Raw genomic sequence first — 23,966 nt, 5'->3', positions numbered from 1 at the left:
GGGGTTCGCCCGGCGGCGGGGTACGCCGGGGTGAGCCACGGCCGCGGCGGGCGCAGAGCCGGTCTCTGCTCCGCGCCCCTGCCGCGTCCGCACCGCCACCGTGAGGCCGAGCCGGGGACGGTGCCCCGTGGCGGCGGCGGCTCCGCGCTCCTCTCCGCGCCGCCCCGGCCGCCGCTGCGCCGGGCACGGGCGGGGGGATTTTCTTCGCGTTCCCCCCTCTTTCGCGCTCTCGCTCCTGTTCAGCGGGAGAGCCCGCGGAGCCAGGGAGGGAGCGAGGGAAGGGGTGGAGGTGGCGGGGGGGAGGCCGGAGGGGCGGATCCTGCCTGGGGGCTGATCCCTCCCTCCCCTCGGCCGGGCTCCGTGGCGGCAGCGGCGGCGGCAGCGGCTTCATTCCCCCTCCTCCCCCGGGAGCGGCGGCGGCGGCCGGGCCGGGGCCCCTGCGCGGGCCGGGAGGGGGCACGGCGGTGGCCGCGGAGGCTAGCGCGGGAGGAGGCCGCGCTCCGCTCCCAGGGCCGCGCCGACCTGCTCGACGGCCGGCCCGCCCGCGCCCAGGGGCCCCGAACGGTGGGGCCGGGCCGGCGGCTGAGGTAATGGGGGTGGCAGAGGGGCCGAACGGAGCGGGGGCGGGGGCAGCGGGGCCTACGGGGACCAGGGACTGCGCGCCGGGGTGGGGGGGGGCAAGGAGAGGGAAGCAGGGGGCTTCCCGAGCGGGGCGGGGGCGGCGCGAAAGCGCTCTCCAGGAGCGAGGGCGGCGGCGGCGAAGGAGAAGGCGGGTGAGGGGGGAGCTGAAAAGCGAGGACCCCCTCCCGTAGCCGCCATCTTGTTTCCCTCCCCCCCGGCCCTGGCTGGCGAGCCGCCGAGCCCCGCCCCCGCCATGCTCTCCAATTGGTCAGGCCGGAAGAAGGTTCCGCCCCCCGGACGGCCCTTGGCCCCCTGGTTTCTGCTGACCGGCAGGTGAGGCGACCAATGGGCGCTCGCCTTTCTGCCCCGCTGGTTCGCTGGCGCTAGCTTTCTCTGTCTGAGGGTCGGACTGCGCGTCAGTCTGTCTCTGGCGCGCTCGCCCCCCTCCCCTTGGGGGAGGAGATGTTATTTCCCTCCTTTCTCCTCGGAAGGGTCAAGATTTTTCTGGAAGAGGTGCCCCTTTAAAGGGGCAGGAGCCTTGGCTGGGGTTCTCCCTTGTCTCATGAGTATCTCGTGGGGGTACAGGGGGTAGGGTCTAATTGCAGAAACTCCTCGTTCTTTCGGGGACCTGGGTGGGGTGGGCAAGTGGGGCTTCGGGGGTGCTGAGGAGACCTCTGGGGGTGTTGGGGGGTATTTGGACGCGTGTCTGTGGGAAGGGCTGTGTGGGATGAGACGCTCCCGCCAAAAAACTGGACTGTAAGCTCCTTGCGGGCGAAACTCCTTTTCCTCAGCAGCCGCCCTTCCCTCTCCAGAATTTGCCCCCCGGTGCCTGGAGGCTTGGGGAGGACCCAAGAGGTTTTCCTTAGATACTTGCTGCTTGGGTGAGGACTAACCCACGCTGCCAAGGAGGTGGTAGCTGGTAGGGAGGAAGAACATACAGCGCTTTAACAAAGGAGGGTCCACACCCTCCAAACTCTTTCAGGATTTCAGGTTAGTACCGAGGTAGGGTTTCACACTCCTGCGAGGTTCTCCCTGCCCGCGAAGGCGTGGGGGCAGTGAGGCAGGTCTGTTGGCCTGGGCTGCCCCCAGGGACTTGGCATTTGCCAGGCATGTAGTGGCCAAGGGTCTCTGGAACCTGGACAGAATTGCCGTGATGATTCTGTTGCCTTTTGTTCCCAATGGGTCGTGTGCCTGCCTGCCACTGTTCCTCAGCCAAGTCGGTGTTTGTTTGTGTGTTTCAGTCACACTTGGGGATTGGAAGGCCTTTTAAACAAGGGTGGTGGTAATTCTCTGTTGACCAAGAGCAACGCTTAAGAGGTAGAGCTTTTCATTTTACTGGTGGAGCGTGGAGGCACAGAGAGATTAAGTGACTTTCTCCAGGTCACGCAGGACCAAGGTTGGAACCTAGATCGCCCCAGAGCCTCTTTTTGAACCAGACTACGGCATCTCTGTGGTGGTCTTACTTCCCAGGGAGATGAATTCAACCCGTCGGGAGACCTGGGTTTGACCCGTAGCTTTATCGCTCACTACCTCTGGGTTGAGTGACATCTTGTTGAGCTTCTGTTTCTTCATCTGTAAAATGGAGACGATAATATCTATCCTACCTCCCAAGCTAGTTGAGAGAAATAATTAAAAGTAAAAGGGATTGGGGTGCCTGGCTGGCTCAGTTGGTGGAGCATGTGACTCTTGATCACAGAGTCGTAAGTTCGAGCCCCATGTTGAGGGTAGAAATTACTTTAAAAATTAGAAAAAAAAAGGGGGGGGGGAAGGATTTGTAGTTTGCAAAAGTGTGCTAAATTATCATCATCATCTTTGCTTTTATAGATAAAGGTGGTAGATCCTGCAACCAAGGTGACAGACTCTTTTTCTCTTTGAAATCCTCTCACTGTTGTTTCCTTTCCAAGTCTCTGCCCACACTTGGAGCCCCGTATCTCCAAATGTCTTTCCCAGTAGTGATGGCCTCAGTAACTGCTGCCGTAGCTCCTTATGAGCTTGTCATGATTCCCTTTATCCAGAGCATGATATGGGAAACTTAAGGGCTTTCTCTTTGTTGCACAGGGGCAAACTAAATGTAAGGATTTGGGGAGAGAGGGACTTCTGAGGTAAGAGAATGCATTGAGAGTTTACCTCAGACATCGCCCCAATCATCTTGGCCTTGGGTCCAATGAGGGTCTCAGATAGGCCACTTAAAACTTCAGTGCCACTTGTGGACTACTCCCAGAGCTTCCCGTGTTTCCGCTTAGAAATGTATTAGCCAGTGCATCCTCAAAGCTGCCTTTTCCAGAGACAGCCCTTTATACTGTAGTTTGAAGTCTTTAGACTGTACATAGTAGACATTTCAGGTGCTTTCACCTCTTCACTCCTGGGTGTGGTTAGGGGATAGGGCTTCTGATCATTGTAAGATGGGTTGGGAGAGGGCTTTAGACCTGTGAGCTTTTGATCCTCTGGTGGGGCCACTGTTCATGTACACAGCTTAAAAGTGGATGCTCTTTTCGTTTTCTTCTTTTCTGAACCCTTAACCACCCCATCCTTTTCCATAGGTAGGTATCCCACAGCCTTATGTAGGACATCATTAGAATTTTAGATCTCTCCCTGTGTTGTTTTGTAATGATCTGTAATGATCATTTGTAATGATTTGCTTTTCTTTTTTTAAAGTTTTTTTTTAACATTTATTTATTTTTGAGAGACAGACAAATCATGAGTGGGAGAGGGGCAGAGAGAGAGAGGGAGACACAGAATTCGAAGCAGGCTCTGGGCTCTGAGCTGTCAGCACAGAGCCTGACACGGGGCTCGAACCCACGAACTGTGAGATCATGACCTGAGCCGAAGTCAGATGCGTAACCAGCTGAGCCACCCAGGCGCCCCAAGATCTGTTTACTTTTCTGTCCTTTCAATTAGATGGAGCACCTAGAGGCAGGGACCATGCGGGTTTGATTTCTCCTTTCATTCAACTAATATTTATTGAGTGCTTATTAAGGAGCCAGGTATCATTCCAGGTGCTGGGAATACAGCGGTGAACAAAATAGACAAAAATCTTCCCCTCATGGAGCTTGCATTCTAATGGAAGGAAGCAAACATTTATGATAAATAGGCATATTACATAGCATGATAAAAAATGGTGAGTGTCATAGTGAAAAATAAAGCAAAATGAAAGATTGCTGATGGGGGAAGGAAATTTGCAGTTTAAGACAGAATGGTCAGAGAGGGTCTCATTGAGAAGCAGTGTTTGTGAAAAAAGTTGAAGCGAAGGAGCAAGCTGTGTGGATGATGTCTGAGGGGCAGGATGTTCAGGCAGAGGGAACAGACAGTCTTCGTGGTGGCCATTCGATCAGATGGAAGGGTGAATGAGTGCATGCCTGAACATTCAACTCAGTTTCCTGGTTTCTCCTTAGGCCTGTCCCCTTGGTTCCCAGGTGCCATGAGGAAGCCGCGCCGGAAGTCGCGGCAGAATGCCGAGGGTCGGCGCTCCCCATCTCCCTACAGTCTGAAGTGCTCACCTACTCGGGAGACCCTGACCTATGCTCAGGCCCAAAGGATTGTCGAGGTGGACATCGATGGACGCCTGCATCGAATCAGCATCTATGATCCACTCAAGATCATCACAGAGGATGAGCTGACTGCCCAGGATATCACCGAATGCAATAGTAACAAGGAGAACAGTGAGCAGCCTCAGTTTCCTGGCAAGTCCAAAAAACCCTCCTCCAAGGGCAAGAAGAAGGAGTCCTGTTCCAAGCATGCATCCGGCACCTCCTTCCACCTCCCGCAACCCAGCTTTCGCATGGTGGACTCAGGCAGCCAGCCAGAAGCACCCCCACTGCCTGCTGCCTACTACCGCTACATCGAGAAGCCACCTGAAGACCTGGATGCGGAGGTAGAATACGACATGGATGAGGAGGACCTTGCCTGGCTGGACATGGTGAATGAGAAGCGGCGAGTAGATGGGCACAGTTTGGTGTCAGCAGACACTTTTGAGTTGCTGGTAGACCGGCTTGAGAAGGAGTCATACTTGGAGAGTCGCAGCAGTGGAGCCCAGCAGTCACTCATTGATGAAGACGCCTTTTGCTGTGTGTGCCTGGATGACGAATGCCACAACAGCAATGTCATTCTCTTCTGTGATATCTGCAACCTGGCTGTACACCAGGAGTGCTACGGTGTCCCCTACATCCCTGAGGGCCAGTGGCTATGCCGCTGCTGCCTACAGTCTCCCTCCCGACCTGTGGACTGCGTCCTCTGCCCCAATAAGGGCGGCGCCTTCAAACAGACCAGTGATGGGCACTGGGCCCACGTGGTGTGTGCCATCTGGATCCCTGAAGTCTGCTTCGCTAACACCGTGTTCCTGGAGCCCATTGAGGGCATTGACAACATCCCACCTGCCCGCTGGAAACTAACCTGTTATATCTGCAAGCAGAAGGGGCTGGGTGCAGCCATCCAGTGCCATAAGGTGAACTGCTACACAGCCTTCCATGTGACATGTGCACAGCGGGCTGGGCTCTTCATGAAGATTGAGCCCATGCGTGAGACCAGCCTCAATGGCACCATCTTCACAGTACGCAAGACCGCCTACTGTGAGGCCCACTCGCCGCCAGGTGCTGCCACTGCTAGGAGGAAGGGTGACTCCCCTGGAAGCCTCAGTGAGGCTGGGGATGAGGAAGGCCTGAAGGAGGGCTGTGGAGAGGAGGAAGAGAAGGAAGAGGTAGAAGAAGAGGAGGAAGATGAAGGCCAAGGCGGGGTAGGTGGCCCCCTCAAGGGAGTGCCCAAGAAGAACAAGATGACTTTGAAGCAGAAAATCAAGAAGGAGCCAGAGGAAATGGGCCGAGATACACCCTCCACTGTCCCCATGGTCACTGTCCCACAGATCCCCTCATATAGGTAAGCTTGGTCAGGAGGTCTCCACATGGACCGATGGTTTCTGGTTGGGCTGGTGCTGGCCCTGAGCCAGGACCTCCTTCCCCAAGCATGGTTGGTGAACATTTGTTCTCTTCTGTGCCCTCAAATTTAGACTTCTCCTTTGGTCCCTGGTCTGGTTTGTGGTTTTGATTGTGCCCTGACAGCAGTGTGTTTCCTTGGCTTCAAGGTGAGACAAAATTAAGTTGCTTAGAAACCCAGGTGAAGGATGTCTAAGGCAGCATTTTTCAACAGGTGCACAAGTGGCATTTTGGATGGGATGATTGTTTATCATTAGGACTGTCCCATACATTTCTTGATGTTTAGCATCCCTGATCTGTAAGTGCCATTTGTATCCACTCCCTCATTGCCTGGTCTTTGTGACAATCTCCTATGTTTCCAAAAACCCCTGGGGGGATAGAACTGAGAACCACTGTTTTAAGGGGTCAGTATGGGTGCCTGCTATCTAGAAGGCTCTATTCTGAGAATGATGGAGACTTTTTGTGAAGGGGTGGGTGGTGGTGTGGGGAGGATATGCTATTTCTCTTCTTGAGAAGCTTTAGATTTAGGGGGAAAAGGATCACTCAGCTCAACTGTATGTCTAAGCCACCTTGGCCCCTAGTGAGTCTGTAGAGACATCATTGTATCTATTTTAAACCATTAGAGAAGTAGCTGTTAGAGGGCAGAAAAGCCAGAGACAGGAAAGATTTTTCATTGGAAGGTCATCTCAAGGGTGATATTCTTTGCAAAGTATACAGTGTTAGAGTAGGAAGGAATCTTAAAGATTATTTAATCTAATGTAGTCCTTGCACCTTCTCCCACACCCCCAGATGAAGAAACTGCGGCAACAGGAGGTAAAGTTGTTCACTCCTTTATTCATTCAACGAGATGTTTATTGAGCACTTACTATATGCCAAGTCCTGTTCAAAGGGCTGGAACCAGGTGGAAAGCAACAGAACCTGACCACGAGCTGGAACTCATGATGCCTCCAGGCTCTGTTCCTGCTGTTTGTCTCTCTTGTTGAAAAGGATAGGGAGAAAAGAGTGCTAGAGGGTAGTGGGGAATGAGTTGTGTAAGGAACGGGCAAACAGACTTGTCAGTCTGGGAAGGAGACATAAGAGCGGAGCAGAGCAGCAGGGAGAGGCTCTTGTGAGCCATGACTGGAGTTAGAATTCAGTCAACTGGAAATGCCTTCTAGTCACAGAGCTGTTGTAGGCTACCCTCTTCCCTGATGTTGACTGGAGTTCACGCTTAGTAACATCTGTAGGGTGGCTGTGCCCTGGGACTAGACTTTTTGGTTGTCATATCTGCTCTTATAGATGTGTCTTGCAGAGGCTTTAGCATGCTGGCTAAGAAACCAGACAGACCTGCTTTTGAATCTTGCTCCTGTCACTAACTACCCATGTGAACTTTGGCAAGTTATTTCTTCAAGTCTTATTTATTTGTTAATGAACCTGATAGAGTTGTTGTGAGAAATAAATGAGATAATATAAGTAAAGCACTTAGCACAGTGCCTGGTAAATAGTAAGTGCTCAATAAATGGTGGCTGCTGCTGCTGCTGCTATTTTATTATTATTCTTTTTTCTACCTGCACAAATGCTGTTGGGACCCTCCATAGCCAAGAGGTTGTAGAGGGAGGGGGCTGCCTGCATCTGGGCAGGTGTGCTTGGCATGGGCATTGGTGGGGAATCTGTTCTTTGGGGAAAGGCCTAGGTCTTGGTTTTTTAAGCTTGGCTTTGGGACAGGAATGTCTGACCTTGGATAGGCACAAGGCCTAGGTGATCAATGTCCAGCCCAACATGCCCACCCTTGTTAGGTTTTACTTTCTTGTTTAGCCACACTTAACCTTCCTTTCAGTGCAGCGAGATGAGGAAGTGGGGGAAACATAGCAGGGGCACTGAGGCCTTGCTTACTGTGTGAATAACCAATTTTAGGACACAGGATGGTGTAGCAGAGGGATCATTGATTCAAATCCCATCCAGGGCCACCATTGTTTATTTATTTTTTATTTATTTATTTATTTTTAATGTTTGTTTATTTTTGAGAGACTGAGCGTGAGTGGAGGAGGGGCAGAAAGAGAAGGAGACACAGAATCTTAAGCAGGCTCCAGGCTGTCAGCACAGAGCCCAATGCGGGGCTTGAACCCACAAATTGCAAGATCATGACCTGAGCCTGAGTCAGACCCTTAACCCCCTGAGCCACCCAGGCGCACTGCGCCACCATATTTTTAACTGCATTAGTGACTTTGATAGTTTATTCAGCCTCTCTTCCTAAGCTGCCTTTCCATCTTTTGTTACCATGAGAATAATGTTACCCACTTCACAACAGGGCTGTTAACATAAAGATTATAGGTTTATTAATTCCTTTCCCTTTCACTTACCCCTCCATCGTCCCCACGTATTATTGGCTTAAATCCTTACTTTAAGATTTCTCTATTGGGTTAGTTTAGCCAGCTAAGTTTTCAGATTCTCCATCCTCTTATCCAGTTTTTTTTTTTTTTCATTTGGTTCAAAATTAGACATTTTTAGGCTGCTGAGATCTTTAATTAAAAACCAGGGGTCAGACAACTCCAAGGTGTTGCATTTGAGCTCAGAAAGCAGTAGCCTGGTGTAGTTCTACTAGTTTTCCTTCCAGCTTGGCTATTGATTAGTCCCTGGTCTGGGGAGACCCTCAGCCACAGGGTGGCTGGAAATAGTGACCACATTGCCTATAGCTTACTCGAGTTCCTGCCTTCTTTTGCTGCTTTTATCAAGAGAAGTGTAGGGGTATGGGGCACAGGCCTGTTTCTTAGGATTGTAGGAAACAGGGTTCCTGGGAGAGGGTTCTTTTGGAGAATCAGGACTGCAAGGTAGGAAGTAGAAAATCAGGCGATATATCTCACGCTGAATCTGAGCTGCTTAACTTTGCTGTCTTTTTTAAGCCTTTCTCTGAGGTTAGGCATTTGACCACTTTATCCTATATTTTTTTATATATAAGGTTCAGAAATGAACCAGGGTCTGAATAGGAAGCTATAATCAGGGCTGCCCACTGACCTTGTCTTTCACTTCCCTGTGCCTCCACTCAAGGTTGAACAAGATCTGTAGTGGTCTCTCCTTTCAGAGGAAAAACCAATTCATACAGCGGCTTCACAACTACTGGCTATTGAAGCGGCAGGCACGGAACGGTGTCCCCCTCATCCGGCGCCTGCATTCCCACCTGCAGTCCCAAAGAAACGCCGAGCAGGTAGGTGAAGTGATTGAAGATGATGGAGGAGGTGGAGGGTGAAGGAGAAGAAATGATGGTTGGGGTAACCCCTCCCTGAGCCCTCTGCAGAGCCTTTACCTGTAGGCGGTCACCCCTCCAGGAGGCATAGCCCAGGAATGACCTCCAACACTGTAGAGTCTTTGGGACCAGACAGCAGCTCCTTCTGGATGGGAGAGGCTTGACTTTGAAGCATATTCTAGGGGAGAATGGAGAATAAGCCCAACTTTCCATTATGTGGGGAAAACCTTGCAGACATGGCAGAAAGGAAGGAATGGGCTGAATGAGAGCCAGGTGGCCATGTTGCATGAATTAGGACAAGGAGCACTTTCCTTAACACACTATACTGACATCTGCCAAAAATGTTTCATAGAAAACACACAAATGTGCCATCTCAGTTGTAGCACACAGCCTGGCCAATTGTGGCATTTTAGCCACGGAGTTGCTGCATGTTTACTGTTTTCTGAGATGGTGGAAGCCTCGTGAGAGACTCTTTTTTTTTTTTTTTTTTTTTACTATTTACTTCTTTTTCCCTCTTCACTTGCTCCATTACTTCTGCCTTTAAATATTTCCACACCACTACCCCAGAGATGAAGCAATCTTTTACGTGACTCTGGTGCCCTCTGGGTTCTATCTGATTTCACTTTTGCCTTTTGTAACTAAAATCCTGAAGTGCAAGTCTGTATCTCGTCCTTCCTTGAAATGGTCCACCGGCTCCCCTGTAGCTTCTCCTAGAACATCAGCCACCTCCTCCCAGCCTAGCAAGCCTTACCTCAGATTCTCATTGTATTGTCCATTGGGCTACATTTGTCACCATGGATCACCTTGTCTTAGAGCTTCTCTGTCACACCCTTTTGCTCCTCCTCCACCCTTTGACTGCAATATTAACATTCCCAGGGACTGTGCTGCCTGCCCATTGGCTTGGAGAGCTGTACACTCTCATAGTTGTAAATAAGTGTGGCAGGTTTCTTTTCTTGTCCTCATCCCTTTTTTCTGCCCTCAGTCCTGGGGCAGAGAAACTATAGATGTTCTTGTAGATGTTGTTTCCTAGAATTCATATATTGGAAACTGAATTCATTATTCTTCTCTTCATAAATGTATTTCCCTAATGTTGACATGGAACCTTCTTTCTCCTGACCTCAGACATTTCCCCACCTTAGAGTTACTTTTGATTCTTCCCTCCATAACAAGCCACAGTTAATCATCCCTTATGCTACTTCGGAGGAGTTTATCAGTATATGATCCTTTGTCTCTGTTCTACAGCTCCCCTGCTCACCCATGCCCCCTTAATTTCAGCAGTAGCTTTCTAGTTGGTCTCCCACCTCTGATTCTTTCTTTGCTCTACTACTGATACTGTCTCATTCACATACCATTTTCCATCTTGTCACTTCCATTTCCAGAATATATTCCCCCACTCCAGGCAGGCCACATCCAGGATCCTTTGCATGGAGTTTGAGCCTTCTTATCAGCTGAATCCTGGATCTTGCTTAACTTTTATGGTTATCCAGCTTTTCTGCTCTGGCCAGGCCATTTTTTTTCACCAGGCAAAAAATCACTAATTCTGCTTCTTCCAACACTTCTTCTCTGTGGTCCCTTTGGTTCCTTACTGCTTTGTTCATCCGTGTCCATCACTACCGTAAACCCCTAGTGAGAGTGCTTTCACCGGAAGCCTTCCCAGACCTAACTCCAACCCACTCAGATCCTTTCTATTTTACATTCTCTTAACATTTTGTATTCAGTTTATCTGTTGAGTTTTTATTATTTGTCTTTATGCTACTGTGCCCTTATGTGTCAAACCCTAGGCCTCTGCCTTCCCCCAACTATACTGTAACCTCTTTTAGGGCAGGAATCATCTTTTTTGGTGCTGGTGGTATTTTAAAATATGGTCAAGTCAGTTAGTACAGGCTGGTAGTAAGAACTTCACTTTGTTTTCTAGCCAAGTCGAAGCTGTAGGGTGAAATTCTTTCCACCTTGAGGTGTCTATTAGTTTTCCTTCTGAAATTCTTTCTATCCCTGAGAGGCACAGCTGCCCCCTGGTGTCCTCAGGGGTAGAGGAAGCAGTCACAGATCTCACTTCAGCAGTGGTTATTGTGGGGCAATGCAAGAAACATTGCTGCAAGGCTGGGGGAGCAGAGGAAGAAGGCATGGGTAGAGAGGGAGGGGTGGAAGGGCTCTCAGGAGTGTGGGTCAGCAAGGGTCAAGGGCTGTCACCTGCCGAGGCCCTGTGAGATTTGAACAGGGAGGGCACTCTGGGTAAAAGGGAGGCCCCCAGCTCCTTCTTCCTTTCCTGTCCTTCTTGCAGCGAGAGCAGGATGAGAAGACCAGTGCAGTGAAGGAAGAGCTGAAATACTGGCAGAAGCTCCGGCATGACTTGGAGCGGGCACGGCTGCTGATTGAGCTGATTCGGAAAAGAGAGAAGCTCAAGCGAGAACAGGTGAGGAAGAGCCCCCAGCTCCAGGGTTCTTGTTCAGAATCTTTTTCTCCCGCTCTCAGCGTGGCATCAGGAGAGCCAGGAACCTCTGCCTGGTGTCACCTTTCTCGCCTTCCTGCCCTCCAAAGCCTGCCTACTCTGTATTGGTATGGTGCTGCACATGGCTTCTAACTATGGGGATTCAGCTTCTGGTGGCCTCAAGCATAAGCTATTATCATATGCTTGAGCCCATCCCTGGAGTTTCTGACCTAAAAAATCTCAGGAGTCTGGCCTTGAGTATTTTGAAAAGCTTCTCAGCCCATTCTGATGGGCATTGCAGCTGGCCTGAGAGCTTCTGAGAGTTTTCACTTGGCCCTTATGGTCTTGAATCATTCAGATACTCCAACCTCGGGCACCTGGGTGGCTCAGTCGGTTAAGCATCTGACTTCAGCTCAGGTCATAATCTCACGGTTCATGGGTTCGAGCCCGTCGGGCTCTGTGCTGACAACTCAGAGTATGGAACCTGCTTCAGATTCTGTATCTCCCATCTGTCTCTGCCCCTCCCCCACTTGTGTGCACACACTCTGTCTCTCTCCCTCTCTCCCTCCCCCTCCCCAAAATAAATAAACATTAAAAAAAAATTAAAAACAAATTGCCAGCTTTGACTCAAGGAGATTCTAAGCCTCTAAGCATGGGCAACGTTGAGGTAGTAGTGTAACAGAGGGGTTAGGAATATGAACTGTGGCACCAGACTACCTGGTTTTATATCTGGTTCTGTCATTCAGTGCTTATGTGACATTGGGTAAATTGCTAAACTCTTTCTACCTCAGTTTCCTTGATTGTAAAATGGGGGTAATAATAGAACCTACACCAGAAGGTTGTGAAAATTAGATGACTTACTATATATAAAGAGCTTAGAACAGTGCCTGGCATGCAGTGGGAGCTGTAGAAGTGTCAGCTGTCAGCATCACCATCATCGATAGTCTGTCTCCCTGAAGAGTCTACTGCAGCACTCTGCACAGGGCAGAGAGTAAATACTATTAATTGAATCAGTGACAAGCCAAAACCATTCTCTCCAGTCTAGGAATAGCAGCTGTTCCTTGCATGCTTCAGAGGCCTGGGTTAAAGATGTTCCTTTCTCTCTTTCTCCAAATCCTACTTCACTATTCAGCCCCAGCACGAGCCCTTCTCTCTGTAGACCTGTAGTCTGAGTTTCCATCTCTGAGACTGGGCAGCTCTTGCCATACATAGTGTGTGTGGGTGGCACAGAGGACATCTCAGGACCTTCTCTGTGGATTCAGACTGTGCCATCCCAGTCTTGGTCGCACAGCTGAGCTTTTCTTCTTGCCTCTGGTTCAGAGAGATAAAAGGGGAAAGGAAGCAGTCAGGCCTATTTTGATGTCACTAAGAAGAAGAAACATTTCATAATCTAATCTGTGGCTTCCCAACCTTTTAGCATTAGGGCATACATAGAAAATACATTTGTGCAATGTACTTCTGTCACTGTACATATGTGAGGCTTCTGGCTGCCTGAGGAGGTGAGCCTAGAGGCCTTAGTTATCCCAAGATGGCCTCAAGGCCAATGGGATCAATAGCTTAGCATACTAAGTGGGAATGCTGGCCCGAGTCACATTTTAAATCATCAGTGTGCTCTTTGGACTAAGACAAAGCTAGGTTCAAGTCCTATCTCATTGGGTTAGTGACTCCTCATTATACTTCCAAATCTCAGATTCCAGATTTGTAAAATGAGGATAATAATTTCTCCCTCAGTATTATTGTGATGATTAATCAAAGTAACATAAGTAGAGAAGCAGTGTGGCATAGTAGTCAAGAGCACACACTGTGGAATCAGGCTATCGGAGACTAAATCCCTATTCTGCTCATTACTGGCTCTGTGGCCTTGGGCCGGTCAGTCTCTCTGTGCCTCAGTTTTCTCCATGTAAAACACCTCATCTGTACCTACCTGATATAGTTGTTAATGTTCCATAAAATGGTTAGAATGTTACTTGGCATTTAGGAAGGACTATGAAAGTGTTAACTGTTATTGTAAGTTTTGGTATGGTGCTCGATATGTAGGGAACATTCACACAGCAGTAGCTGTTGGTCATTATTTCTAAGCTGAAAGTTGAGTGATCTCTCCTCATATACCGGTCAGCTTAATATCCTGTGAAAATTTGTTGTACATGATTGGTAAAAGTAATCAAGAAAAAGTTTGGTGCCTCTTCGCAGAGGGTGTCCTGATCTCTTTCCACCTTCTGCACAGGTCAAAGTCCAGCAGGCCGCGATGGAGCTGGAGCTTATGCCATTCAATGTTCTGCTGAGAACCACACTGGACTTGCTGCAGGAGAAGGATCCGGCACACATCTTTGCCGAACCTGTCAACCTCAGTGAGGCAAGTTCCCCCACCACTTCCTGAGCAGTGAGCCCCTCCTGGACTGGAAACAGGGTCTGAGTAGGCCAGGAAGGGGTCAGGCCACAGGGTGTATGACACCTGGGGGTTTCTGGCAAAGCTAATAGACTTGCCCATGGTGAGGAGTTAGCAGGCCAGGGTGGGCCAGGGCCCTGGGGCTCTGACTGTGCAGCGTGCCAAACCAGAAAATGGGGAGGCAAGAGTGCTGGTGAAGGGTGCACCTGTTTGGCTAGTAAATGGTTGTTGTAATTGTACAGGTTTTATATGTTTAGGTTCCAGATTACCTGGAATTCATATCCAAGCCAATGGATTTTTCTACCATGAGGCGGAAGCTGGAGTCCCACCTGTACCGCACCTTGGAGGAGTTTGAGGAGGACTTTAACCTTATAGTTACCAACTGCATGAAGTATAATGCTAAAGACACAATTTTCCACCGAGCAGCTGTCCGCCTGCGGGACCTGGGAGGGGCCATCCTGCGGCATGCCCGGCGGCAGGCAGAGAACATCGGCTATGACCCCGAGAGGGGCACCCACTTGCCTGAGTCACCCAAATTGGAGGACTTTTACCGCTTCTCCTGGGAAGACGGTGAGAAGCCTTGGATGGGTGGGGAGGAGAGGGACCAAGAGGAGGCACAGGGATGGAGCCCAGAGAGCCAGGGATCAGGGTGGGCCTTGGAGCTATTTAGGGTAGACACGAGGAGAGCTGAGGGTAGGCCCAGACTGGGATATTCCTGCTTGTGGCTTGCAGTAGTTCTAGGAGCTAAAGTTTAACGAATTCACTATTTCTTGAATGGTAGGAAAAGGAATCAGGTACTGGCTGTCTGTTTGAAAACTTAAATCCTTACCAGGGGTCTTCCTCTTCTGGATGCCCTCTATACAGCGTCCAGAGCATGGGGCAGGGAGAGTGCAGTGCTAGTGTATGTCTGGCTCATTCGGAAGAGTGCAAGTAGAGGACCAGAAAAATGGAATTGCCTCTGAGCCCCACACCCTGCCTGCCCCTGCTCTCTGCTTCTCGATGGCAGTAGCCAGTCACTCAGGCCCAGGAGATTGCCAAGCTGCCTCGTGCCTGCTCCACAGAGCCTGTAATTATGACTGTGAACAGCTTCCTGCAGATGTTTCCCAGATTCTGACCTTGTCCCTGTGGCTGCCCTCCGGGCAACGGTGTTACCAGGGCCAGGGCCCCACAGTGACGCTGCTGGAAGCCACTGGCCCAGGCATTCCAGGAGAATATTTTGCATCCAAAGGATTCAGCCCCTTCCCCTTGCCCTGGGCTGGGCAGATCCTTCAGCCCTTCTGTCCTCCCTTCTCCCTGGCAGTGGACAACATCCTCATCCCAGAGAACCGGGCCCACTTGTCCCCGGAGGTGCAGCTGAAGGAGCTGCTGGAGAAATTGGACCTGGTGAGCGCCATGCGGTCCAGCGGGGCCCGGACCCGTCGCGTCCGCCTGCTGCGCAGGGAGATCAATGCCCTTCGGCAGAAGCTGGCACAGCCACCACCACCACAGCCACCATCACTGAACAAGACTGTGTCCAATGGGGAGCTGCCAGCAGGGCCCCAGGGGGATGCGGCTGTGCTGGAGCAGGCCCCACAGGAGGAGCCAGAAGATGATGGGGACAGAGGTGAGACAATCAGGGGCAGACAGGGGGTTGGAGGCCAAACTAAGGGAGTAAGGGTTAAGCTAAAATCTCAAGGATGGTGCAAGCATCCTTTCCTGAGTTTAGGTCAGACCCTTGTGGGCAAGCAAAAATCCTTGGAGAGGTCGTGCTTCCATGTATATCCAGGGATGATATTCAAAATATTTAATAATCAGTAGAGACCAAAATTCATCAGAGTAGATGTTGGCTGTTGCATTGGAGTCGGTTCTGGGGACCACTGATGGGGATATTTAGTTGCTAGATTGTGGACAGGTTTGGGGAGTTTTAGAGGCTGGGGCCCAGCAGCTCTGTACTAACTAATAAAGAAGTATTACAGTATTTTGTACCTGATAATGGCTATCTTGCACATATCAGTTAAATATTTGCTCACCTACCATCATGTAGATAGGCTTTTTTAGAGCAGGTTAGGTTGTGGTGTGGGAGGACAGAAAAGGAAGAAAGACCCTAAAGATGGTCTGGCTTCTTGAACTACCTCATGGCTTTGACCCCAGCTGGCCAAGTCTACAGGCCCATCCTAAGCAGAAAGGTCAGATTGCAAGAGACATCTGGGGAAGTGATTCTCAGAGACCCAGCCTTAAAACTGAGCTGCTTTCCATCCTCCCCACTTCGTTGGGGACAGAATTGTCTCCCTTATACAGGTCCTCAGAGCTGAGCCTACAGCTTGGGGAGGGTCTGTCATCCACACAGTCTAGAAGGGTTCGGAGTTATCTCCAGAGGGTAGTTCTCTCAAGGGCCCAAACTGCAAGGAATGGCCCATTTTGTTTTAGGTTGGCTGAGAATAAGGACGTGGCTGGGAGGTCACATTTGGCAGTGACTCTTCCTGATTCCCTGTGTGGCAACCAGCATGCCACTTGTATCCCACTCCTGGGCTGTGGCCGTGCAGAGTCCTGCCCACTGACCGGCTACAACAGCTTCTTCCAGAGGGTTTCAAAACAAAATTCCCAGGCCTCACATCCCAGAGATTCAGATTAAGGAAGTCTGGGCTGTGGCTTGGAAATTCTAATTTTTAAAAGTTTCAAGATAGTAAGTGAACAGACATGTTTGGGAACCACTGATTTAACTTACTTGCTCTCATTTTTTCACATTTATAAACTTACTCTTTCTGCTTGTCCTCCTTGCTTCACTTGGGTGATAGGAAACAGAACACTTGAGTCTAATGAGAGCTGTGCACCTCTAATCTGTGAAGCTGAGACTTAACTGATTATTGATTAAGCCAGGTAGCTTTCAGCTTTCTCAGGTGTGGAGTAATGTTTTGTAATTCTCACTTCATCAGATTCACCTGGTAAAGCTTTTTTAAAAAATACCCCATCATTAGAAATTTAGTTTCAGTTGGTCTTGGATCGGACCTTGACGCTGGAAGTTTTAAGAAACTTCCTAGATGATTCTCATACATAGGGTTTAGAATTACTAATGTAGATAAAACTTAATCCTACATTCTTTTTGCCTCAGATGGGAGACCTGGGATACATGTCAAGAACCAATGCCTTTGGTTCTTGCTTATCAGAGTCATTATCTGGCTTGTAGGGGCAGACCTTTTCTAAAATGTTCAAGCAGGTTCTCTTTTTCTCTAACAGATGACTCCATACTGCCTCCCCCACCAACCCTCGAGCCCACTGGGCCTGCACCTTCCCTGTCTGAGCAAGACTCCCCTCCGGATCCCCCTACTCTGAAACCCATTAATGATAGTAAGCCTCCAAGCCGATTCCTAAAGCCCAGAAAGGTGGAAGAAGATGAGCTCTTGGAAAAATCACCTCTGCAGATAGGGAGTGAGCCCCTGCAACGCCTGCTCAGTGACAATGGCATCAACAGAGTGTCTCTCATGCCCCCTGAGACCCCTGCTGGTGCCCCACTCAGTGGCGTGGGCCGCCGCACATCCGTCCTCTTCAAGAAGGCCAAAAATGGAGTTAAGCTACAGAGGAGCCCAGATAGGGCCCCAGAGAATGGTGAGGACCATGGTACAGTGGGCTCTCCTGCCTCTCCGGCCAGCATCGAGGATGAACGGCACTCCCGGAAGCGGCCAAGGAGCAGGAGCTGTAGTGAGAGCGAAGGGGAGAGGTCCCCCCAGCAGGAGGAGGAGACAGGTGACCACGCCTGTGACTTCTCTACTTCTCATCTGCTTTCCTGCTTTGCCTTGCCAGCCAGCACCTCCCCTAGTTGGCTGCCTCCCTAATGGTCCCTGTGGACGCCAGTAGAACCATTGAGGGATCCATAGCTTACAGTTGTGCCTGGCACATGAGTAGTGGCCTGGAGAAGAGGCTTTGAGAAAGTAATTTGAGAGGGCCACATTGTGTCTGGGGCTTTCTTTGGCCTTGAAGGGAATGCAAAGCTATATATGATAAAGTGGTTCCTGCCTTGACTTTAGTTCCTTCATTCATCAGATATTTAGGCACTGGGGGGAAAAAAGTCCTTGAATAGAAGACAAAAATCTCCCTTGTAGGGGGGAAAGACTAAAAACAAATGAGTGAATTGTACCTTGTATCAGAAGCTATGGAGAAAAATCTAGCAGGGAAGGGGAATAGGGGATACTGGGGTGGTATTAGAGAAGGTGGCCAGGGGAGACTTGGGGAGGGGACATTTGAGTAAAGGTTTGAGGGAGTTGAAGGCATGGGCTATTGGGGTTTCTGGGGGAGAACACTTCAAAAAGATAAACTAGTAGGTGCACAGGCCCTGGTGGTGGGAACATGCCCGAATGCCTGGGGAATAGTGGGGAAACCAGTGTGGCTGGAGCAGAGTTAGCCAGGGCATGGTTAGAGATGAGGTTCCAGAGGTAGGTAATGGCGGCTGCCATACTAAAGGGTCCTTACTACACATCCAGCACAAGCTGGTCACAGGGGGTCATACAATGAGTCAGACTGAGTTCCAGCTCTGGAAGAATTCATAGTCCAGTGGGGAGCAAAGGTGCAGAGATGTCATGGTGCCAGACAGTATGTGATTATGTGTTAGGTGACAGCACTGCTGGAGGTGTTTAGCAACTAGGAGCTAGAGGAGTCAGGAAGGTTCCATGAAGGTGGTGCCTGAGCTGGCCCTGTGGGAAGAGATCAGAAAAGAAGGGAGTAGATGGAGCGAAGGCTCAGGCCTGGGTGTATGGAAGCAAGGACAGAATCCCTGTGAAGGACAGTTTGGAGAGGGGCTTCCTGAAGCATCGGGAGCCAAGGCTGGATGGGTGAGGTGAGCCTGCATATGCAGGGCTTCTTTTCTGGATGGTGTGGTTTAGTCTTAGTGAAATATGGGAGGTGAGCTTACTTGGTGGGGAGGGGCCTACTCTTGGCTTGTGCTCTTCATGTCCCTCTCTTGCCTTTTTATGTGGTGGTTTTGGGCTATTTGGCTAGCACATACTTCTCTCTTCCTTCCTAACACTTTGTTTCCAACAATACCTTCCCTTCCCGTTTGGCCCAAGCTTCCCCGTATTAAGGGAGTAGATTAGCTCATAGAATCGAGTCTGAGGCTTGGAGTTAGGCAGACCTGGGTTCATATCCCATCTTCTGACCACCTGTGTATCCTGGGGCAGATTAATTAACCTTTCAAGCTTGTTCCTTATTTCTAATATGGGACTAGTTATATCTATCTTGCAGGGCTCCAAGAATTGGAAATCGTTTGTATAAAGTACTTGGCATACAGCAGTCGATGGTAGCAGTTACTGTTGTCATTGTCTCCACTGTATCAGGACTAGCCAAACAACACTGAGAATGCTGTGCACTAAAAATGAAAAATCCCTCTAATAGGAAATACGTCTGGATATCAGGCTCATCCAGCCTAAAGAGGGCCCACTGCTTGGGGAACCTGCTAGAATCTGTTTGTCCCCCATCGTAGTGGCCTGGCACCCAGGAATATTTCTGTATGACCTTAGTGGAGTCTCACAAGAACAGGTATTGATCTTTGGCAGCTGAGGCACAGCTGGCTTCGTGATTTAAACAGAAGCCATAATGTTAGAGACAGAGCCAGGTTAGAGTCCAGATGTGTTGGCTCAGGCACCTGCTCTTACAGGTGGTGTAACTTGCCTCACAGTTTTTTGGCCAAGGTATCTGTGACTTAGATCTCAAGCGCTTGGCTCAGCTGCCAGACTTGTAGGACTCTGTCTGGATTGTGGTTAGGAACCAGATAATAGAGTTGAAGCCTCTACAGCCGATGAGCCTCCTCCTGTCCCTGGGATGACCAGTCTTCATTTGCTTCCATACGGCCGCCTTCTATAAACAGACTTCTCATTCATACTCAGTACTGTCCTCTATAAAGAAGAAGAAGATACTATGTTCACAAAAGGAGAAGCAGAGGTTAAAGAGGAAAAAGGACCTGTATTTCAGAGCCTTGCTTAGAACCCAGGGAATTCTGTCTTCCCACCCCAGGAAGGTCCAGTCTGCTCTAGATCTGTTGAAGTCCCCCAGCTCTGACTAGCTCTGCTGGAGATCTCAGGGTGTGGCTGACACAGCCCTTCTCCTGTCCCAGCCTCTGCTGACACCATCCCAAAAGAATGAAGCTCACTGTTGCCAGCTGTGTGATGGATAGGGCGTGAGTGTTTATCTGAAGAGGCAAGGCGGGTGGGCTCCCCAAGAGGCAGAGGAGACTCCCTGATAATTGAGGCTTGAAATTAGGAGCAGAATTAGGGACTTGTGAGCCAGCCAGAGTGGGGAAGTCTTGGTATTTCATTTTGTAGCCAAATGACAGTAACTGGTGTGAGCTGTGTGCTGTGTTTTCCTTCAAGTTGAACCAGAAGGATGAGAAGGAAAATGCGGGGTCTACTTATTTCCCTAGCCAACATTTCCCCCAAACCTTTATCGGGGTCTTTCCACTGCCCGAGACCCATTTCCCATGCAGGAAGCAACAACCATCCTTTCCACCCCTCCTCAGGTGGCCACCTCACACTGCAGCATGTGTCAGGGGAAGGGGGGTTTCTGCACTCAGGCTTACACTATGTGTCCTTGGCAGGCGTGACCAACGGATTTGGAAAACACACCGAAAGCGGGTCTGACTCAGAATGTAGTTTGGGTCTCAGTGGTGGACTGGCATTTGAAGCTTGCAGGTAAGAACAGTTGTTCCCAAAGCTTTGTTGGCAGCTCCTCCACCTGTCCCTGTATTCTCCATTCAGCCACAGATGGAGCCTCCTCCTGCTTATCTAAGGTTTTTCTTCCTCCACCCCTGCTATTTCCTGAGGCCTCTGGTCTGTAACTCTGGTAGCTCCTAGGAAACAGTGTGACCCTTGATTCACAGGCCTGATCTGACTAGGAGGGGAGGAGTGATGCTGATGCTTTACAGGGTTTGTGAAGCCGAATTTGGCTCCAGAGGGCAGGGCCAGCCAAATCTGTATTGCCCAGTGAAGTTAACATTTGAGCCAATCCCCCACCCACACCCCTGGCCCACTCTGATGACCCAGTTACAGACATAGTTTTGCTCTTTGCCTTTTGGGGCATCACAGCAAAGGCCTCTGTAGAGGTGTGGTGTGGGAGTAAGAAATGGGCAGATAGGAAGTTCAGAATGGCCTTTTATTCAAAGGCCCTAGCTCTTCTACCCTCCTTGAGCTGGGAAAGGATGGGTTGCTTTTCCTGTTCTTTTACAAGAAGGGAGGATTTCTGAGACCAAAATGTTAAAGTTTCTTCAAGTCGAGTTTATTGAATCCCTACTCTGTGTTAAGTGTACTCTGCAAGAAATCGGGGGCTGCGGGACTCTTGGAAATGGGAGACCCTCAGTGCCACAGAGGAGAAACAAGTTGTCCTGAAGGCTAATTACTGGCCCCCCACATGGCTACTGAATGGATCCTCAGTTCCGAGTAGGGGAGGTTTCAAAGGTCCCAGGGCAGCAGTGTTTGAAGTGCTTCCAAGGCAGGTTGAGCATTATGTTCTGTCAGGTACTCACTCTACCGTGGCTCCTGGGCTCCTGGGTGGTGGGTACGGGAGGCCCCTTACTGTGGCATAGCCCAGCTCTCCATGGTTGCTTTGAGATTTTCCTCCCATCAAGCCTCAGAATTGCCTTAGCTGTCTTCTCCATGGTTTCTAGAGATACAGGGGGAATGAATGGGAAAAACATAGTTACTAGGCATAGAGGAGGCAGAGCTTTTGGAATCCTACAAAATGGTTTCACCCTGGTCCTGGGTGGGAATTCTTAACTCCCTTCAAAGGTAATGGTGCCTGGAAACCCAGTTCATTGGGGTGGGGAAGGAGTGGGGTTATCAAACTGTCCCCTCCTAGCCCTTGACTAAAGGTGGAAGGTGTGTTGGGCTTTTCACGCCACGAAGGACAGTCTTCCCAGCCATGAACCACAAGAAGAAAGCCAGACTAGGCTCTGGTCAGCCTGCTGGTCAGACTGTGTGTTTGCCTTTCTGCAGAACTCCAGTCTGTGCCGCCGATTTGTCTGGAGCCCTGCTCAGTGTGGAAACAATGCCCTTGGAAGGCATTTCCTTTTTAACTCAGTGGACCTCAGTGGAATTTCAGGGTTTAAAACAGGAGATTCAGGACTGCAACTGCAGGATTTTTTTTCTTTTTCTTTCTTTCCTCCCCCTGCCCCACTGTGGTGGTAAGTACATAAAGGAAGATTTTACTTACTAATTAGACTAGAATCCTCTACTCCCAGAATCAGAAAGACCCTTCAAGGAACCTGTGGTCACTAATCCCATTCCCCTCCCCACCTGTCCCTGGGTTTATCTTTCCTGATGATTTTCTGAGGAAATTGGAGCTGCTCCCCCTTTCTATGGGTCACGCTTTTGGTTATTAATAATTGAGCACCTACTTCAAGCCAGACATTGTTCTAAGTACTGATAAAGGTATGTGTTCTCATGGAGCTTATCTTCTAGAAGGGGGAGATGAGTTTTAAACCAGTAAACAGAATAATTATAGATTGGGTTGTCTGCTTTGGTCTGTGTAATGTGGAAAGAGGACTGAAACACAGGCCATATCAAGTCACGTGTGCTTTTTCTATGAAACAGGAATACATGGACCTAGTTTTGGTGTTGCCTCTTATTTTACTAAGCTCATCTGTCTCAGAGCTCATCATTTGATAGTACAACATTAGTAGTTTATAATATTTAAAGTGAGGCATTAAAATTTACTGCTCTTCATATAATATTTGCCACATAACTATCATCTGCCATTTATTGAGTAGTTGGTATGTGCTGTACTGAGTGTTTTCTGTGTATCAATCTATTAAATCCTCACAGCAGCCTCAGAGAAGGTAGGTAACTTGCTCAACATCATGGAACTCATGAATAGAAGAGACGGGTTCCAGGGGCGCCTGGGTGGCTCAGTAGGTTAAGCGTCAGACTTTCGATTTCAGCTCAGGTCATGATCCCACGTTTCACGAGATTGAGCCCCACACTGGGCTCTGCACTGACAGCACAGAGCCTGCTTGAGATTCTCTCTCTCCCTCTTCCCCTCCCCTGCTTGCTCTGTGTGCATATGTGTCTCTTTCTCTCTCAAAATAAATAAATAAACATTAACATAAACAGATAAGAGCCAGGTTCTGAACCCAGGTAGTCTGGCTCCAGAGTTTCTCTTTTAAACACTTTGTTGTGCCCTCTTCTGTTATATTTGAAGATGTCTCCCCAGCTCCAGAATAATGAACTTTGAGAGGCCTCAGAGTCTCTAAGCACAGTGACAGATTTTTATAGGATGAGTGGGAACTGAATCCTAAATGTAAACTGGGTGTTAATTTTTTTTTTTCCCCAAACAGGTCCTAATTTTGAATAGCAGAAAAAAAAAAAAAAAACTACCAATCTGCCAGTTACTGAAGGATTATGACTCATTGTGTTCTGTTTGTACAAGTTTTTCTGAATAAGACTCTGATAAAGTCCGTATGATTTAGGAAAACAGGAGTACCCTACTCCCCAACCAGTCCTAACACCAACCTCCTCTTATCCCACCAGGGGTTTCTTAAGCATTTCTACTCTTCTGCAGATTGTTTCCCCACCTTTTAAGCATTTTTTTTTTAGTGGAAAAATTATATAGCAATGATATTTTTTAAAGTGTGGATGGGAAAAGGCCCTAGCCACTTCATTCTTGCCCAGAGGCTCCCAACTATGGTTGTACATTAGAATTGCTTCGGGAGCTGTTTAAAACTACAGATCCTTGGGTGGGTTCCAGTTATACCATTACTCTGGTATTACCATCCTCATTTTTGCTTTATTACCTTTCTAGTCTTTGTCAAATATATCTATATATTGTTTTACCTCTTTGTAGTAACCACATGGAAAAAACTTGTTCTGCTTGTTCATTAAAAAAAAAAAAAAAAAAAGTCCATCTCTAAGAAAAATTTCATACACAAAGTGGAAGTGAGAAGTGGATTTTTTTTTTAATTAAAAAGTGTCTTTTCTAATTAAGGAGTAAGACGTGTCCTTTATAGACAATTTGGGAAAGAGGCAAATTTTTGTACCTCAAAAATAAATTGGTTTCTAAAGAAGCCGTAGAAACCACAGGGTAAAAAATTCTGATCCATGTGAGATGGGCCCTCCTCATGGCTAGGCTGCTTAGACCCTGGAAGGATTGACAAGTGCCTGGAGCGACCTTTCATCTGGATGAAGTCCAAAGTCCCTGGGCAGGGAGGCAGGCGTCTCTTTCCAGAGTCCCTCCACCTGCATGAAATGGTCTCTCAAAGCCTCTTGGGAATTTTGTGGTCAGAAGGGTGTCATGGGTTAGTGTGAGTTGTTAGGGGAAGGTGAGAAACCATTCTTGTTGAACGGTTTTTACAGCTCCACTCATCTCAGAGATAGGAGAGCAGGAGTGGGTATGTTAGTCATTGAAATGGCTCATTTCGCCCCCTCTGCCTTC

General features: G+C 49.1%; 1 protein-coding gene across 1 annotated transcript in view; it reads left to right on the top strand.

Annotated features, from left to right (window-relative positions):
• The first annotated feature begins 448 nt into the window (after positions 1–448).
• BRPF3 (bromodomain and PHD finger containing 3) overlaps positions 449–23,966 on the top strand; it is a 33,953-nt gene continuing 10,435 nt past the window's right edge. The window contains exons 1-9 of the mRNA XM_019456918.2: positions 449–587; positions 4,014–5,490; positions 8,571–8,727; positions 11,048–11,179; positions 13,419–13,547; positions 13,838–14,150; positions 14,881–15,183; positions 16,794–17,300; positions 20,140–20,233. Coding sequence (XP_019312463.1) covers positions 4,040–5,490; positions 8,571–8,727; positions 11,048–11,179; positions 13,419–13,547; positions 13,838–14,150; positions 14,881–15,183; positions 16,794–17,300; positions 20,140–20,233 — 3,086 coding nt within the window. The 5' untranslated portion in view covers positions 449–587; positions 4,014–4,039. The remainder of the gene's footprint in view (positions 588–4,013; positions 5,491–8,570; positions 8,728–11,047; positions 11,180–13,418; positions 13,548–13,837; positions 14,151–14,880; positions 15,184–16,793; positions 17,301–20,139; positions 20,234–23,966) is intronic.

The sequence above is a fragment of the Panthera pardus genome, unplaced genomic scaffold, assembly GCF_024362965.1.
Source record: "Panthera pardus isolate Hobbes unplaced genomic scaffold, ASM2436296v1 HiC_scaffold_17, whole genome shotgun sequence".
Lineage (NCBI taxonomy): Eukaryota > Metazoa > Chordata > Mammalia > Carnivora > Felidae > Panthera > Panthera pardus.
This window is presented reverse-complemented; position numbering and strand designations above follow the sequence as displayed.